Consider the following 16,010-nt stretch of genomic DNA (forward strand, 5'->3'; position numbering starts at 1 on the left):
TTGGTGTTGGTTAGGGCCGGAGGTCCTGCGACCGCTTTGGCACTTTTGAGGAACTTGCTTGGGAGATTAGCAAGGGAAATTAAGAAAGATGGGTTCAAGATATATAATTGTGACTGAGAGAGAGAGAGAGTGCTATGCCTGCATTTAAAAAAGGAGATGGAGAAGTTTAGCAGCCGAGAATTTGGGTTGTCCTTGTTCACTTGTTGTAACTAAGAAACAGGCCTCTCAAATCGATTGTACTCGCTCAATAAAGTGATAAACACTTTTTAACAAATGATCAAAGAACTTTCTTTTAGGTGAGTTTAAACTTTAAAGTACAATATATGGATATAAATTCTAAATATGTTCAGTAGGAAAAGATGTGCCTTTCAGCCTAATAGTCTTCACTCTCGTCAATGCCATGCATTTTCATCTTCACTGTTTTCGTCTTCATCCTAGTTTTCACCTTCTTCGTCTTCTGACTCTCCAAAATAAATCTCCATCTCTTCCTGTGCACCCTCCCCTACATACCATAGACCAGCACGAGGAATGATCTCATCTCGAATGGTTAACCTATACAAAAATTTAGCAACAGCAAAGGAAACAAGTCAACAAAGAGTTACTTTGTAGGATAGGTCAAGCAGACTTCGTTCGACCTCAATTCAAACCATCATCGTAAAAGATTAAAAAGTGGTCATGGTCTATGTAGTAGTTGACAAAATAAACTCACCCAATGTAAAGATCTCGCCTCATCTCGTCTGTGTTCCTTGGGCTGTTGATAAAAAATATAATGAATTAGCATACTAGAAACCTGTTGAATACAGAAGTATTTAAAGAAACTGTGAACTGTCTTACAGCTTTTTCATCAATTGGAAGTGGATCGAAAAAGTTGAAGAAACTTTCACATATATTGTTCCGGTCTAATGTCAACAATTTTCAATTCCTTCATAGGCTTCTTAATGACCCTTGATGTCAAGCAGTTTTTGGGATACCATTCGATCTTCAACCTGCAAAGCACACTGGGTGTCAGCTAAATTATAGTCAAGTAAATACCAACAATCATGCCTTAAAAGGAACCAAATAACTTACCCTGTTACTTTGTGTACAATGGCCTCATCTTCATCAAGAAATTCACATGTCTTGATCAAGACAGAGTTTTTGAAGAAAGAATTTTTGTTAAGGAAGTACTCAAGTTTAAGATGTCTTTCAGATATATGAGAGCTCGTCCATCCGGAATCGTAATCTGAGGCCTCGTTTGGTTCGCAGAAAGTAAGCATCAAGAAAGGAAAGTTGTTCCTTTCCAGCGTTTGGGATGGAAAAGGAAAGGAAATTCTTTCTTGAAGCAAAGGAAAGTAGAGGAGAAAATGATTCCTTCCATATTTCAAAGGAATCACTTTCCTCCCTTATTTCCTTACATTTAATTGCATTAATTATAAACTTTTTAACAACTTTTCGGATAAATTTCTTTATGTTACCAAACATCGGAATGGAAAGTTCTTCGGAAATTTCATTTCCCTTTCATTTCCATTCTCATGGGAAAGACGAATGAATTACTTTCATTTCCATGAACCAAACGAGGCCTGATTGTGAAAGATTAGGGAATACGTGATCTGCACACACAAGTTAAAACTATACAAACATTAAACAAGTGACGGTATATATGCACAAGACACCAACTCCTCAACTCGGCATCTAGCAACTCATGGTTTACCAAAGCATGGAGCCAAAAGTTAGGTACTCCTCTCTCTGCCAAAAACACATAATCAGTATTACCAACTGTCGCAAAGTAAATAATACACATACCTTCGGGAGCCTCAACATCTTGCTTTGTAATATCCACTTGATTAATTGATGCTTCGGAGTCATTAGACACTTTATTAGCTTGAACAAAACCATTCACAATATCGCATCGCTGCAAAGTATTAACATAAAATAAATTAAATGAAAATGAGCTTATCGTTCATTAATTATAATATGGTCAATGGCCAGCCCTAGCAATGTATTTGATTAAGACATTAAATACATGTATTTAGGTGCATAGAGCAGCAGTTCAATACCTTAATGTACAAATTCTGAAACAAGTTTTGATACTTGGCTTCAAGGATTGGTCTTTCCTTGTAAAACAATTTCTTCAGTTCATCATGGTCGCTCTGCGAGTTGAGAAAGCCTTTTTTTACAAGTTGAAATAGTACATGCAATTTTTAAATTCATCAAATAATAATAACGAGGCAATAGAAAAATAGACACGTAATGAAACAACAGTCTAGATATATGAACAATTCACTAACCAAGGACCAGACTGTCACAGCAAAACAACTCAAGAAGAGACTAGACTACCTGAATGTTTTTAAGAACATTAACATGCTTTTTAACACCTGGGGATAGGCTATCAAGGAAATTGGAATGTTTTGTTGTAATCTTTGTCATCTTCTGTAGCACAGCCTTCCTTGTAAACCATAAAATAGCACGAGGAATTTTCTCATCCCTAATGGTTAACCTGCAAAAAAAAGATTATTATTCAATAAACAGAGTATCAAAAGTACCAAGCTCACATATGTCCAAAAATATCAAAGTTTAATTTAGACAGTGTAAATGAATACCCTTTTTTCTTTTTTCTAAATAGACGATAATTTTTTTTTTTTTTTTGAGAAATTCCTAATTAAATCCTAAGAGATGTGACTAAGGGGGATGTATTCAATTCAGATTTTAAAAGACTTTGTTTGAGTTTTTTTAATTCATGGATTTACTTAATCTATAGATTGTTTAAATTCTATATGGACTCTGATTGATTCTAATGGATTGATTTACTAGTATTTGTTTAGATTTTATAAATCCTTATGATGTTTTTGGTAGGTTAATTTTTTTTTCTTCTTCTTTAATTTTGGTAGGTTAAGCAATGGTGTATGGATCCAACTATAATGCTATGTCAATGACAAGAAAGTATGGCGATCTACCATTCTTTATGTTGTGTATAAGTCAGACCAAAAAAAAAAAAAATGTTGTGTATTAAACTAACCAGCCAAAATGAATAATAAAGTATTAAACTAATGACATAATTTATATGAATAATAAGAGAAAACTAACCAGCCAAAATGTTACACACAAAATAAAGTATTAAACTAATGACATAATTTATTTCATATCTAATTTACAAAAGAATCATGTGTACGTATGTATCATCTTAACAATATCATTGAAAGTGAGCTTAATTAGGTAGAAGGATTAAGACTTCTAGAGCTATAGTGATAAAAATAAAATAAAAAATTATTAGATGAGAGTAGAAGATAGTGGGAAAATAGGTTTAAGACAAAATGAATGAGTGTCACCTGTTGAGGCCTGCTTTTTTTTTTTTCCTTTGCTTTTTTTGGTGAAGAGCTTCTTCATTTTTGAGTGAGAAAGAATCCATCAAAATCTCTTGGGAAGTGGTTGGATTGTTTATGAGTTTTGATATGTACAAAAAGCACCATAAAATCCTCCAAAATCCAGCATTTAATGAAAATTTTAAAAATCCGTATACTTTTTGAATATCAGCAGATTTGAATGGATTGAATATATCTTTAAAGGACTGTTTAAAATCTCAGTTGAATACCCATAGAAAAATCTTGTAGACTCTTAAATGAATACACCCCCCTAAATGTAGGTACAATTATTGGGCTAATTTTATTCTTTATTTGAAGGAATTCGGATTTTTTATAATTTTTATTTCGAAATATATACAGATATCTATACTATTATTAAGAGAAGAGGCTTTGTTAGCCAAAACTAAAAATTTTGACAGATTTAACCTTGAAAGATTAAAAAATTTTGACAATAAATTAAATCATAAGGGTAAATAGGACAATTATAAAATAGATTTTATTAAGAAAATTGAAAAGAAATTATCCACAACCTCCACTTTTCTCTCACACTATTTTCTCTCTGCAATAACTACCCATTGAATCTATTTTCTTTTGCAGATAATTTTTTTTTTTTTTTTTTTACAATTAAAATTTTTCTTACACATGCAGAGCATGTGATTGCAGACTAGTATTAATTAATAGATTTTCAATCGGCTCGATTCTTATCGACCAATCAATAGTGGTGCGGCTGCCCTAATTTCCAGAATACCCTTACAAGAACCAGGAAAAAAAAAAACCCTAACTACAGGATGCCGTCAGTATTTATTTTACTTTTTTCTGAGAGAAAACCCTGGCCGCAGTGCCTTCAACAACCCTAATTTCTCTTCCTGTTCTCCTATTATATTTAAGGATTTACAGGGTTTCTCACACCCTCACTCCATACATATTAACTTTCTCTCTTCCTTCAAGAACCCTATTTTCTCTTTCTCGCTTCACCACGCCGAATTTTTTGGAACTTCAGTAAGATCGATGGAAGTTGGTTTTCCGGTAAACGCAATCAGATTCAAGACAAAAGGATTTTTCTATCAAGGAGAACGTAAAGTGAAATTTTTGGAATTCAGGAAACCCAAGGATGTATGGCTTTTCACTCCCTATTTTTCCTTACCTTTTTGAATCTTGTGTCTCTCTTGCTTTCCCTTTGATATTAATTTTGATTAGGAATTTGGAAATCAATTTTGTTCATTGATCAACGATTATATGGGTTGGAATTTTCATTATTCTGAAAATATAACAACTATTATTTTCTCTCCCAACCAATATAACAATAATTAGTATCTCTCCCAGCCTGCCGTGCAGAAGAGAGCTCGGAAGACCATGCGGGATTTAAAATCGTAAAAATTCTCCTATCCATCTCTAATGCTGGTCAGTGGTTGTTCGTCTTGATTAGTCTTCACAGATTGATGATATAAATGATTATCTAATTTGCAGATGGGCCAATAGGCTGGCTGAAGGTAAATATAGACTTTGGCTGGGTATAGCAGCGACAAAATATCCACCTGACGCACCAAAGTTGAAATGGTTGGAGCCGAAATTAGAGGGGGTAAGAACTGGTGTGATTACACCCGAGACAATCAGGGATGATCTAGTTAATGCTGTCCTTGAGGTGAGATTGATGTTGCCTAGCTAGCTAGCTGACTTAATTGTCATGGACCTTTATTTAACAAGTTTGTGTAGTATCTGTTTTTTCCTTACATCCTGTATTAAAGTAGATATGCTTATGTTTGAAATGCATCTATACATACTATAAATTTGTATTAAACTCTTTTGCAGAGAATGAACGAAGATGATGAATAGTTTTCAGAATGAAATGCATCCATAATGGTGGCTGGTCTCTCTTCTCTCCTCCGCAGATAAGGAAAAGAAAAAAACGGAGGAGGAAGTGGTGTTCCTGACGCTAGAAGTGTGACCATCTTCGATTATATTTTCCCGTGTTCATTATATCTACTTTGTTATTACTTGGACACGATTTAGTTTAAATTGAATATGTTATATAAATCCCGATGTTTTTTTAGTTTAAATCCAATAATAGAATAAGAGAATTAGGGCATCCTGTGATGATTATTTTCAGAATTTATTGTGAAAATTTGCCTTGGTGTGAATTAGTACCTGAACTGTTATTAATCCCCTGCCAAAATATTTAAGCGTGGTACTGTTCTCGCAAGGTTTAATGAGGCTACTGCAGCCTTCTTATTTGAAAAGTTTAAGTTTCATCAATGAAAGAAGCATTTTTCCGAGACTGAAAAAAATGAAAACAGTTGGCTAGGAAGAACCAAGTCCTGAATCTTTAGAGGCAAAACTACCTTCGACATATATTCAATGCCATCACTATACCAAGCTTCGACTTCACACTTTATTCCTTCCTTCAACATATACCATTTATTAATTGATCTTTTAAATAGAGCTAAGGGTGTTATTGGGAGTTTGTCAGACTAACCTTTGTTAATTTTATTAGCCAAGTTATATTTTTGATTCTTGGTTGACCCTCTTGGCCTCTTGTGATCCTAAATGAGGTGTAGGAAGGATATAAATTGGATGTCTAAATCAAAAGAAAGTTGGTTATGGAACAGTTTGTATGGTCCAACGATTATATTCATTTTTAAAACACACATTGTTCATGAAAACTTGGATCTTTGAATTTATCAACAATGCTACCAATTTGATAGTAAAAACATCAACGAGAATACATACATTTTTTGTATAATTTAATATAAAAATTCTCATAAAAAATACACGCTTATAAAACAATAGATAAATGAATTAAAAGATACATCAAAACTACTTTCTCAAAATAACAACACACACGGATTTACTGTAGTTAAAAGCCACAGATATCCGTGTGAAATAGAAATAGTAACAGAAATCCGTGTGAAATGAGCATAATCGGGCCCACAATAATTTATACAATAACAATATCAACGGAAATCCGTGTGCATAGACAATAGTCACAGATATCTGTGTCAAAACTAAAACATTTTCGCACGGATATCTGTGTGAAAATCAATTCACACTGATTTCTGTACGTATTATAAATTAGCTTATTTCGAAATCATTAATTTTTTATGTTATGTGAATTATGGAGGAACGGATTTCCGTTACAATAAGTATTTGATACAGATTTCTGTGTGAAATGAGTAATACACACAGATTTCCGTGTGAAATGAGTAACACAGATATCCGTGTGAAAAGAGCATAATTAGGCTCACAGTAATTTATACAATAACAATATCGACGGAAATCCGTGTGAATAAACAAAAGTAACAGATGTCTGTGTAAACGGTAAAATATTTTTACACGGATATCTATGTGAAGATCAATTCACACTGATTTCTGTATGTATTAGAAATTAGTTTATTTCGAAATAATTAATTTTTTTTTGTTATGTGAATTAAGGAGGGACATATTTCCGTTACAATAAGTATTTGATACAGATTTCTGTGTGAAATGAGTAATACACACGGATTTCCGTGTGAAAATGTTGACACAGATATCCGTGTGAAAAGAACAATGAGCTACAGAATTCCGTGTGAAAATGAGACTACACACAGAAATCCGTGTGAATAAACAACAGTAACATTTGGTGATTTTGGTACAGACATCTGTGTGAAATGAGTAACACACACGGATATCTGTGTGAAATGTTAACACGGAAATCCGTGTGAAAAGAACCATTAGCTACAGAATTCCGTGTGAAATGTTAAAACGGAAATCCGTGTGAAAAGAACCATTAGCTACAGAATTCCGTGTGAAAAACTCTATTAGCTACAGAATTCCGTTACAATAAGTTTTTAGTAAAGAAAAGTATACCTTCCATGAGCAACAATGTGGAGGAAATAGATTTTATCAAAATCGACCGTTAGATGTTGTCATGATTAGAATAAATAGTTATGGTCAAAATTTCTGCTATTTTTGTTATCGTTTAGGTCTCGATCTACTAGATCAACCCTAAACACTAAATACCACATAAAACTAATATGCTCATAACCGCTCATTCGCAACTTATTTTTTCGATCTGTCAGCTCTCATACTCTCATGAATATGAGGTATACCAAATAATGTAAAAATTTTGAAAAGTTTATCTCCTCGTGCTTTTACTCCCCTTAGGGAAGTATAGGTGTATATAACGTTAACCAATTTATTTGATATTGAAATAACGACGGATTGAGTTAATTTTTTTACACTATACCTATTAATACGCTATAAATATATGGGTAATGTCAAATTTATCAATTTTCAATTTTTATTGTTTGGATTGCACAAAATTCTTATATGTCTACTAATGTGGTATAACTAGTTTATTAGTTATAATGAAAAGTATACATTCCATAAGCAACAATGCATAGGAAATAGACTTTATCAAAATCGATCGTAGGATGTTATCATGATAAGAATAAATGGTTGTGTTCAAAATTTCATCTATTTTCGTCGTCGTTTGGGTTTCGATCTAGTAGGTCAACCCTAAACCTTAAATACTACATAAAACTAATATGCTCATAACCGATCGCTCGTAACTTATTTTTTTGATCTGTAAACTCTCATGCTCTCATGGGTAGAAGCTATATCAACTAATGTAAAAATTTCTGAAATTTTATCTCCTCAAGGGTCGGCTCCCCTTAGGGAAGTAGAAGCGTTTAAAGGGTTGACCGGCTTTTGGTACAGACATCTGTGTGAAATGAGTAACACACACGGATATCTGTGTGAAATGTTAACACGGAAATCCGTGTGAAAAGAACCATTAGCTACAGAATTCCGTGTGAAAAACTCTATTAGCTACAGAATTCCGTTACAATAAGTTTTTAATACAGAATTATATGTGAAATGAGCAAAACACGAATATCTGTGTGAAATGTAGACACGGATATCTGTGTGAAAAGAAAAATTAGCTACTAAATTCCGTGTGAAAAAAATAGAATAGAGACAGAATTCCGTGTAAACAATAATTAACATGACAGTTATATATTACCGAGATAAATACACACGAAAATCAGTGGTAAATATATATGTATCTCACACGGATTTTCGTGGTAAATTTTTTCCCGCTCACTTTTTTGGAACAAATTCAATTTCCCTCCCCTAGTAGTATTACACACGGATTTCCGTGGATTCTGAGGTACATACACACGGATATCCGTAGCAAAAGTGAATGTATTTCACACGGATTTGCGTGGGTGCTGTTGTAAATATTTAAATCACAATAGATGATAGCTATTGGGTTACCGAGGTAAATTCACACGGATATCTGTAGTAAATGCAAATGTATTTCACACGGATTTCCGTGTGAAATACTATAAACACACAGATTTCCGTGCATAATGCTGCTTAAAACCAGAAAACACTTAACCAAAATCTAAAGCCTCCTCCGAATTCTCTCATGTCTCCCTCTCTCTCTCTCATCTCCTCCACCCACTGCCCCCTCCCCCACCCTCTCTCTGCTCCTCCGCCCACTGCTCTCCCTCTCTCTCATATCCCAGCTCCTTGACTTCCGGCAACAACCCGTGAAGGACCCTGTGCTTTTTCTCAAACCGACGTCGTCTTTCTTGGAAAACGGAGGTGAGCATCGATATATTCGGTTTTCATTTTGTTCTTCCATTTATGTGGAAATCAGTCATTCTGTTTTGTAATCATTCTTTTCTGTAATTGTGTTACTAGTTTGGATTTCATCTATTTCTGAATTTGAGTGTCTTATGGATTGAATTTTGGATTTGGTTTTCGCCTTTTGGGTGTTTATAGGCAGTACTCCTGGGCTCGATATCGAAGTACTCCCTGAATCAGGTATAATTTTCGTTATTATCTTTGGGTTTTATACTTTTGGTTCTCTTCAGTTGATTTGATGATTGAATTGGGTTGTAGAAGTTTATAAATCCAAACATGATAAATGGTTAGTTCAACTCTTAATGGCGCTTGATTATTTGCATGCCAACCATATTCTTCATCGTCATGTCAAGGTCAGTGTTAAGCAGAGATTAATTGAATTACTTGTTTAAAGTTTCAGAATTGCTTTGCTAAAAACAAAAAATCCAGAATTTTCCATGACTGTTCTTTTTTGCTTCAGTGTTCAAACATATTTTTGACAAAGGATCAAGACATACGTCTAGGTAAGTTATTGTTCATTGGGTATCCCCCATGCTAATTGATACTACAAGTTTGTTTACACATCTTTTAGTTAGCCTTTGGTAGTTGTGTAATAGTATTAATACATGTCTAAATGTAGGTGATTTTGGTCTTGCTAAAATGTTGACTTCAGATGATCTAGCTTCCTCTGTGAGTATCTCAGCTCATACATACAATTTTATATTTACATGCTGTCCTTTTGTGTGACTTAAAGTGATTTTTCTGCTTCACATGTAGGTTGTGGGAACTCCGAGTTATATGTGCCCTGAGCTTCTTGCCGACATACCATATGGTTCTAAGTCAGATATTTGGTCTCTAGGTGAGTTTCCCCTTTTCCTTGGCAGCTCTTAACATTTGGTGACTTAATCAGCATACCTCCCCACCTCTGCTGCCCACAATTTCTGTGTTACTTTTTAAGAAACACATAAATGTAATGAAATGCATATTCCAGGGTTTACTGCTGTGCATTGTAAGTTTACTTCCCTCTTCATGTGCCTCATAGTCTCAAGTTCTATTGTGATTGTAATTTCATACCAAATGTTAGTAATTGGAGTTGAGTTTAGACATTTGCACTGGAAACTTTAGTGTATTATGTTTTCTTTACAATTAATGAGAGGTGTTGCTGCTACTGTTTTTTCATAATTTTTTTGTTCTTGATATGCAATAGAAATTGTGAGATAATTTTGTCAATCCATCTTTGCATGTGCTCGGCAATGAATCTATTTGTTGACCGATAACGTTGTTTCCCTCATATATTCTCCTGCTTTCTTCCTTTTGCAGTCGAGGTCTTGTTAAAAGCATGCTGCGCAAAAATCCAGAACTTAGACCAAGTGTAAGTTATCTACTTTGCTTTCTTGACAATATATTCTTTTATTGGTACCTGCATGTAATACCAGGTCATTGAGGATTCAGTCTGATTATGAGTTGACTTCATGTGTTGCATAATGTCTCTTAAGCTACTTGGACTTCCTCCACTCTCAGATGCAACACCAGCACCTCAACACACCCGCTCATTGTTTTTAGGAAGTTTCTTTTGCACATGTGGTGAAGGAACTAATGTCCATAAATAGCTTCTAGGATATTGTATTTCCTTTTCGATTTGCAATTAAGAAACTATTTGTATATGATGACTATGAATATAAGTTCGCATATTCTTTTCTTAATTTATTGTTATTTTATGAGTTATTGATCTGATTGTGTCAACTTTAATTAAGTAAAACAGAACATAAAGCATAATAAGAAAATTAACGAAATTGGTTCCTAATTAATTAGCAGATTTATTTATTTTTAATTTTTTTTTTATAAATGCTATCACTTTTACACACAGAAATCAGTGAGAGTTAGGGTAAAAGAATTTGCCACAGAAATCCGTGTGAGATAGGAAGTTATTCACACGGATTGCATTTCATTACGGTAATTTATATTCATGGAAAGATGGTGGGCCCCACGTCTAATATTCACACGGATAAAATAATCCGTGTGAGATAAGTACATATTTGACACAGAAATCCGTGTGAGATAGGTAAACATTTGCTACAGAAATCCGTGTGAAATAGAGTTGTTCACACGGATTTCGTTCCATTCTGGTAATTTATATTTATGGAATTATAGTGGGGCCCACGTTAGTATTTCGCACGGACAACATAATCTGTGTGAGATGAGCATTACCCCCCCTCCAAACCGCACGGTAACACCAATCTGTGCGTGCACTGTGTGTAAAAGCTATCACACACTGAAATCAGTGTGAGATAGTCTTATTACCCACAGATTAAAATCCGTGGGTAATTGTTGTTTTGCTAGTAGTGGAGTCTGAGAATCATTGATTTTTAACTACTTGCAGAATTTCTCTCGGTAAACAATTTATCACCATTTTGTGTTCAAGTTGAGTGGGCTAAAAGAAGTACTATGCCCACTTCTTGGAGGTGGCCGCGTTGGGGCTGGCGGGCCCGTGACTTGCTCCGACAGAGTCAGTTTGGATCATTTGTCTTTTGGGGTTGTTGAAGAGGTCTTGTCGGCATCCGTTGTTCCATACACTTGTGAATTATTTGAAAAATTCATCTTGCCTCAATAATAAAGAACGATAGTGAAGTATTGAGAATAATATGATGACCAAAGACTTCTATATAAAGGGCTTGATTTTTCTTTCCAAAATACTACAGGAATTGTAATAAGACTACGAGAACTATTACAAAACTTCATGTTTGATCCTTATTTTTTTGAAAAGAATGTTTGATCCTTATTACAACAGGAAAGATTAAAGGAATCCATTTTTGAGTCTTAGTCGATCGAGGCTCTTGCGGTGATAATTAATGTTCTAAAAGCACTTGATTTCTGAATTGGTAGGAACCAAACTTCCAGCGAGGTCTTGGCTGGTTCCTCCCACCCCCCCCCCAAAAAAAAAAAATCTCTTTCCTGATACTATGGTTTTTCATTCTTTGTAGTCCGTTCTTCAAATTCTTTTTTTATTGTTTAGTATTTACACCGTTTATTGTGAAAATTCAATTCTTTTGTATGATGAGCACATTATGTTTTTGACACCTTTGATCCAACCAAAAGTAATTCTTTACCAAAAACTTAGGGGGGTGTATTCATTTAAGAGTCTACAAGATTTTTTTGTATTTTGAAAATCTATGGGTATTCAATTGAGATTTTAAACAATCCTTTAAAATCTTGATGTATTCAATTAAGATTTAAAATTATCCATTCAAATCTGCAGATATTCAAAAGTATACGAATTTTTAAAGATTTCATTAAATGCTGGATTTTGAAGGATTTTATAGTGTTTTTTATACTTATCAAAACTCAAAAACAATCCACCCATTTTCCAAGAGATTTTGATGGATTCTTTCTCACTCAAAAAATGAAGAAGCTCTTCACCAAACAAAAAAAAAAAAAACAGAAGAACAAGAACAAGAAGCAGCTCTCAATAGGTGACACTCATCTATTTTGTCTTAAACCTATCTTCCCACTATCCTCCTCTGCCTGTGCCTCTGCTCTCATCTAATAATTTATTTTTATTTTTATCACTATAGCTCTGGAAACCTTAATCATTCTAGCTAATTAAGCTCATTTTCAATGGTATTGTTAAGATGATACATACACACATGTTTCTTTTTTTTGAATCAAACCCGAAGCCGGGTGCCGATATATATACATATATTCATCTAAAACCAGAATAGGCCGTTACATACACACATGTTTCTTTTGTAAATTAGATATGAAATAAATTATGTCATTAGTTTACTACTTTATTTTTTGTGTAACATTTTGGTTGATTAGTTTTCTCTTATTATTCATATATCATTATACACAACATAAAGAATGGTAGATTGCCATATATATATATATATATATATATAGACACACACACACTTTTTTGTCACTGATCTAGCATTATAGTTGGATCCATACATCCATTGCTTTTAAAGAAGAAGAAAAAAATAATGTGCTGTTTCCGATCTGGGTGCTGGGGTCGGTGGTGGGATCTTTCAGATCTCGATGATGCGGCCTGTGATGGGAGGACAAGAGCGCAACGCACAGTGGCTGGGTCAGACGGCTGTGTCCGATCTGGGTGTCGCGGCTTGTGGTGGGAGTTTTCCGATCTGGGTGTTGCGGTCGGTGGTGGGAGGACAAGAGAGCAGTGCAGATGAACGTGGTGCTGCACCTGCAACCTTCCTTGGATTGGGCTTGGTGAAAGTTGGGCCTGGGCTCTGACCCTTGTCCCATTTTATTTTTATGTTTTGTTTTATGTTTACTTAATTATAGTAAGAAGTGGCTCTATGCCAGTAAGAAGTCCGATCCCTCCCATTTTTGGGTAGGGCGACGTGGGCTTTGTCCCGGTATGCACACTCGGTGTGCCTTGTCTGGTCTAGCGAGGCTGCGAGCTATTTGCTTGATCAAATGGACGCAACCTCCTAGTGGCAGGATGAAATTGAGTGTCGCCGGATTTATTTTCGTGCGGCAACATAGTGGGAAAGCTGTGCTAAAGCAGGTAATTATGCTTCTTCGTAATAGAGTTCTCTTTCCGGTATGTCACCGCTATGTCAAAGCAAATAGAGTAGTCATTCGTGCACTCTTTGCTAATTGGTGCTTGTTAGAATACATAGATTTTGTGGAGAATCCGGGTTTTATTCTAGGATGTTCTCTCTATGCTTATTGTAATTTGGGGTTCAGGCTCTACGTCCCCCCCTTGTATTCTGCAATTTCTTTAATCAAGGTTTGAGGGCAGCCACACCAGGCCCATTTCAAAAAAAAAGAAGAAAAAAAAATAACTTACCAAAAACATCATAAGAACTTGTAAAATCTAAACAAATACTAGTAAATCAATCCATTAGAATCAATCAGAGTCCATATAGAATTTAAACAATCCATGGATTATAAAAACTCAAACAAAATCTTTTAAAATCTAAATTGAATACACCCCATTAATTTTATATATTTAGCACAGACCGAAGAGTTATTTGCTACTTGATGAAAATAGTTCGTGTTTATATAAGAATTACTAAAATACAAGATAGTGAGATACGACTGCAATCTATCCTCTTATCCTCAGCCTCACAAACCAATAGAAACAATGCCAAGCTCAAGTAACACACTCGCACTCTAACACAGGCTTCACTGCTCACTTCTGCACATGGCATCAGTACTCGGAACTTGCTCCACCGCAACCTTGGCCGCTCGTCCCCTCTCATCTCCCACTTCCAGGACTTCAATTCCCTCCCTCTCTTTGACCCAAGGTACATTTTCCCTCTAATTTAAGTTCAATATATGACATACCCAGTTCATCTTCTGTGCTTCTTTGTGTTTATGAAGGAGATAAAAGATGTGGGTTTCAGTTGTTTTATGGATTCTGATTCTTGAATTGCAGGGCAGAGTTGTGGGACTAAGTTTTATGGCGGGTTAAGGATTCATGGGAAGAAGAGCAGGTCTCAATTCCATGTTGCCAGTGTTGCTACTGAAGTCAACCCTTCTGAACAGGTGTGAATCTTCTTTATGTAATTGTAATTGGCTTTCCTTGGTCTGATTTGAGATGAAAATTCTGTTTATTTTGATGGGTTTTGTTCATTATGTCCATTCATATTGGAGAAACATTGTGTTTGATGGAAGTTTCAAGAAATAGTTTTGAAGTTTAGAACTAGAAATGGTATATAAAGATTAGGTCTCTCAGTTTATGTGTTGTTAATTCTAGTCATACTGGTCATATTTAGGCACAGAGGCTTGCTGCTAAGGAAAGCCAGAGGCCGGTGTATCCATTTGCTGCTATTGTAGGACAAGATGAGATGAAATTATGTCTTCTGCTGAATGTGATTGATCCCAAGATCGGTGGTGTCATGATCATGGGTGATAGGGGAACTGGGAAATCCACAACTGTTAGGTCCTTGACTGATTTGCTTCCCGAAATTAAGATTGTTGCTGGTGATCCCTACAATTCGGACCCAGAAGATCCAGAGGCCATGGGCCCGGAAGTGAGAGAGAGCATTGTGAAAGGAGTGCAACTTCCTGTGGCGACCACTAAGATCAACATGGTTGATTTACCTTTGGGTGCTACAGAAGATAGAGTGTGTGGGACAATCGACATTGAGAAAGCTCTGACTGAGGGTGTCAAGGCATTTGAGCCGGGACTTCTTGCAAAAGCTAATAGAGGCATTCTTTATGTGGATGAAGTTAATCTTTTGGATGATCATTTAGTGGATGTTCTATTGGATTCTGCTGCCTCTGGATGGAACACAGTGGAGAGGGAGGGTATTTCGATTTCTCATCCTGCAAGGTTCATTTTGATTGGCTCTGGCAATCCAGAAGAAGGGGAGCTCAGGCCGCAGTTGCTTGACCGTTTTGGTATGCATGCTCAAGTTGGGACTGTGAGGGATGCAGAACTGAGAGTGAAGATTGTGGAGGAGAGAGCTCGGTTTGACAAAAACCCAAAAGATTTTCGGGTTTCTTACGAAGCTGAGCAAGATAAGCTTCAGGAACAAATTACCTCAGCTAGAAGTGGTCTTCCATCTGTACAGATTGACCAGGATCTCAAGGTGAAAATCTCCCGGGTTTGTTCAGAGTTGAATGTCGACGGATTGAGAGGAGACATAGTGACTAATAGGGCTGCAAAAGCTTTGGCTGCTCTAAAGGGAAGGGATAAGGTGACTCCAGAAGATATTGCTACTGTCATCCCTAACTGCTTAAGACATCGTCTTAGGAAGGATCCTTTAGAGTCGATTGACTCTGGTTTACTTGTCATTGAGAAATTTTACGAGATCTTCAGCTGAGGGAGGTGCTGATAGGCCATTTCTTTTAAGTTTTGCTGGCAGAATTGTTGTTTTGTTCTTTTTTTTCTTTCCCTGGGCGTTAATCTCATCCTGTTTTTTACAAGAGGACATTAATGTTTTGCAAATATATTCGGAGTCTCAGACTACTATGTAACAGTTGAAAGTTTATTGTCTATATCATTGAGAAGCTTGAAGCTCAGTTTAACTACAAAAGAGAGGACACAATTTGTTGTCTATATTTTCTTCTGATTTATTATTGTGTATT

The 16,010-nt window shown here is 35.5% G+C and overlaps 4 protein-coding genes and 1 long non-coding RNA gene across 5 annotated transcripts; 4 read left to right on the forward strand and 1 right to left on the reverse strand.

Moving 5' to 3' along the window:
* Nucleotides 1-434: 434 nt before the first annotated feature.
* Nucleotides 435-2,406, reverse strand: LOC133731343 (nucleosome assembly protein 1;2-like). Its single transcript, XM_062158738.1, has 8 exons — nt 2,317-2,406; nt 2,037-2,129; nt 1,783-1,891; nt 1,534-1,589; nt 1,069-1,118; nt 885-986; nt 710-751; nt 435-552 (listed from the first exon to the last, which is right to left on the reverse strand). The coding sequence occupies exons 1-8, from the start codon at nt 2,404-2,406 to the stop codon at nt 435-437; spliced, it is 660 nt and encodes a 219-aa protein (XP_062014722.1).
* A 1,700-nt stretch (nt 2,407-4,106) lies between these two features.
* LOC133728597 (uncharacterized) lies at nt 4,107-5,483 on the forward strand. Its single transcript, XM_062156018.1, has 4 exons — nt 4,107-4,451; nt 4,662-4,708; nt 4,806-4,980; nt 5,148-5,483. The coding sequence occupies exons 1-4, from the start codon at nt 4,347-4,349 to the stop codon at nt 5,169-5,171; spliced, it is 351 nt and encodes a 116-aa protein (XP_062012002.1). The 5' UTR covers nt 4,107-4,346; the 3' UTR covers nt 5,172-5,483.
* Nucleotides 5,484-8,709: 3,226 nt separating this feature from the next.
* Nucleotides 8,710-9,933, forward strand: LOC133727942 (serine/threonine-protein kinase Nek3-like). Its single transcript, XM_062155359.1, has 6 exons — nt 8,710-8,924; nt 9,105-9,146; nt 9,225-9,319; nt 9,427-9,469; nt 9,586-9,635; nt 9,723-9,933. Exons 3-6 carry the CDS (start codon nt 9,269-9,271, stop codon nt 9,834-9,836), a joined length of 258 nt encoding a protein of 85 aa, XP_062011343.1. The 5' UTR covers nt 8,710-8,924; nt 9,105-9,146; nt 9,225-9,268; the 3' UTR covers nt 9,837-9,933.
* Nucleotides 9,934-9,936: 3 nt separating this feature from the next.
* LOC133727943 (uncharacterized) lies at nt 9,937-10,648 on the forward strand. Its single transcript, XR_009855453.1, has 3 exons — nt 9,937-9,954; nt 10,266-10,317; nt 10,442-10,648. It is a non-coding gene; the product is annotated as an uncharacterized LOC133727943 (long non-coding RNA).
* Nucleotides 10,649-14,003: 3,355 nt separating this feature from the next.
* LOC133729515 (magnesium-chelatase subunit ChlI, chloroplastic) lies at nt 14,004-15,994 on the forward strand. Its single transcript, XM_062157048.1, has 3 exons — nt 14,004-14,221; nt 14,353-14,462; nt 14,693-15,994. Exons 1-3 carry the CDS (start codon nt 14,119-14,121, stop codon nt 15,743-15,745), a joined length of 1,266 nt encoding a protein of 421 aa, XP_062013032.1. The 5' UTR covers nt 14,004-14,118; the 3' UTR covers nt 15,746-15,994.
* The last annotated feature ends 16 nt before the right edge of the window (nt 15,995-16,010 follow it).

This window comes from Rosa rugosa, chromosome 2 (assembly GCF_958449725.1).
Source record: "Rosa rugosa chromosome 2, drRosRugo1.1, whole genome shotgun sequence".
Lineage (NCBI taxonomy): Eukaryota > Viridiplantae > Streptophyta > Magnoliopsida > Rosales > Rosaceae > Rosa > Rosa rugosa.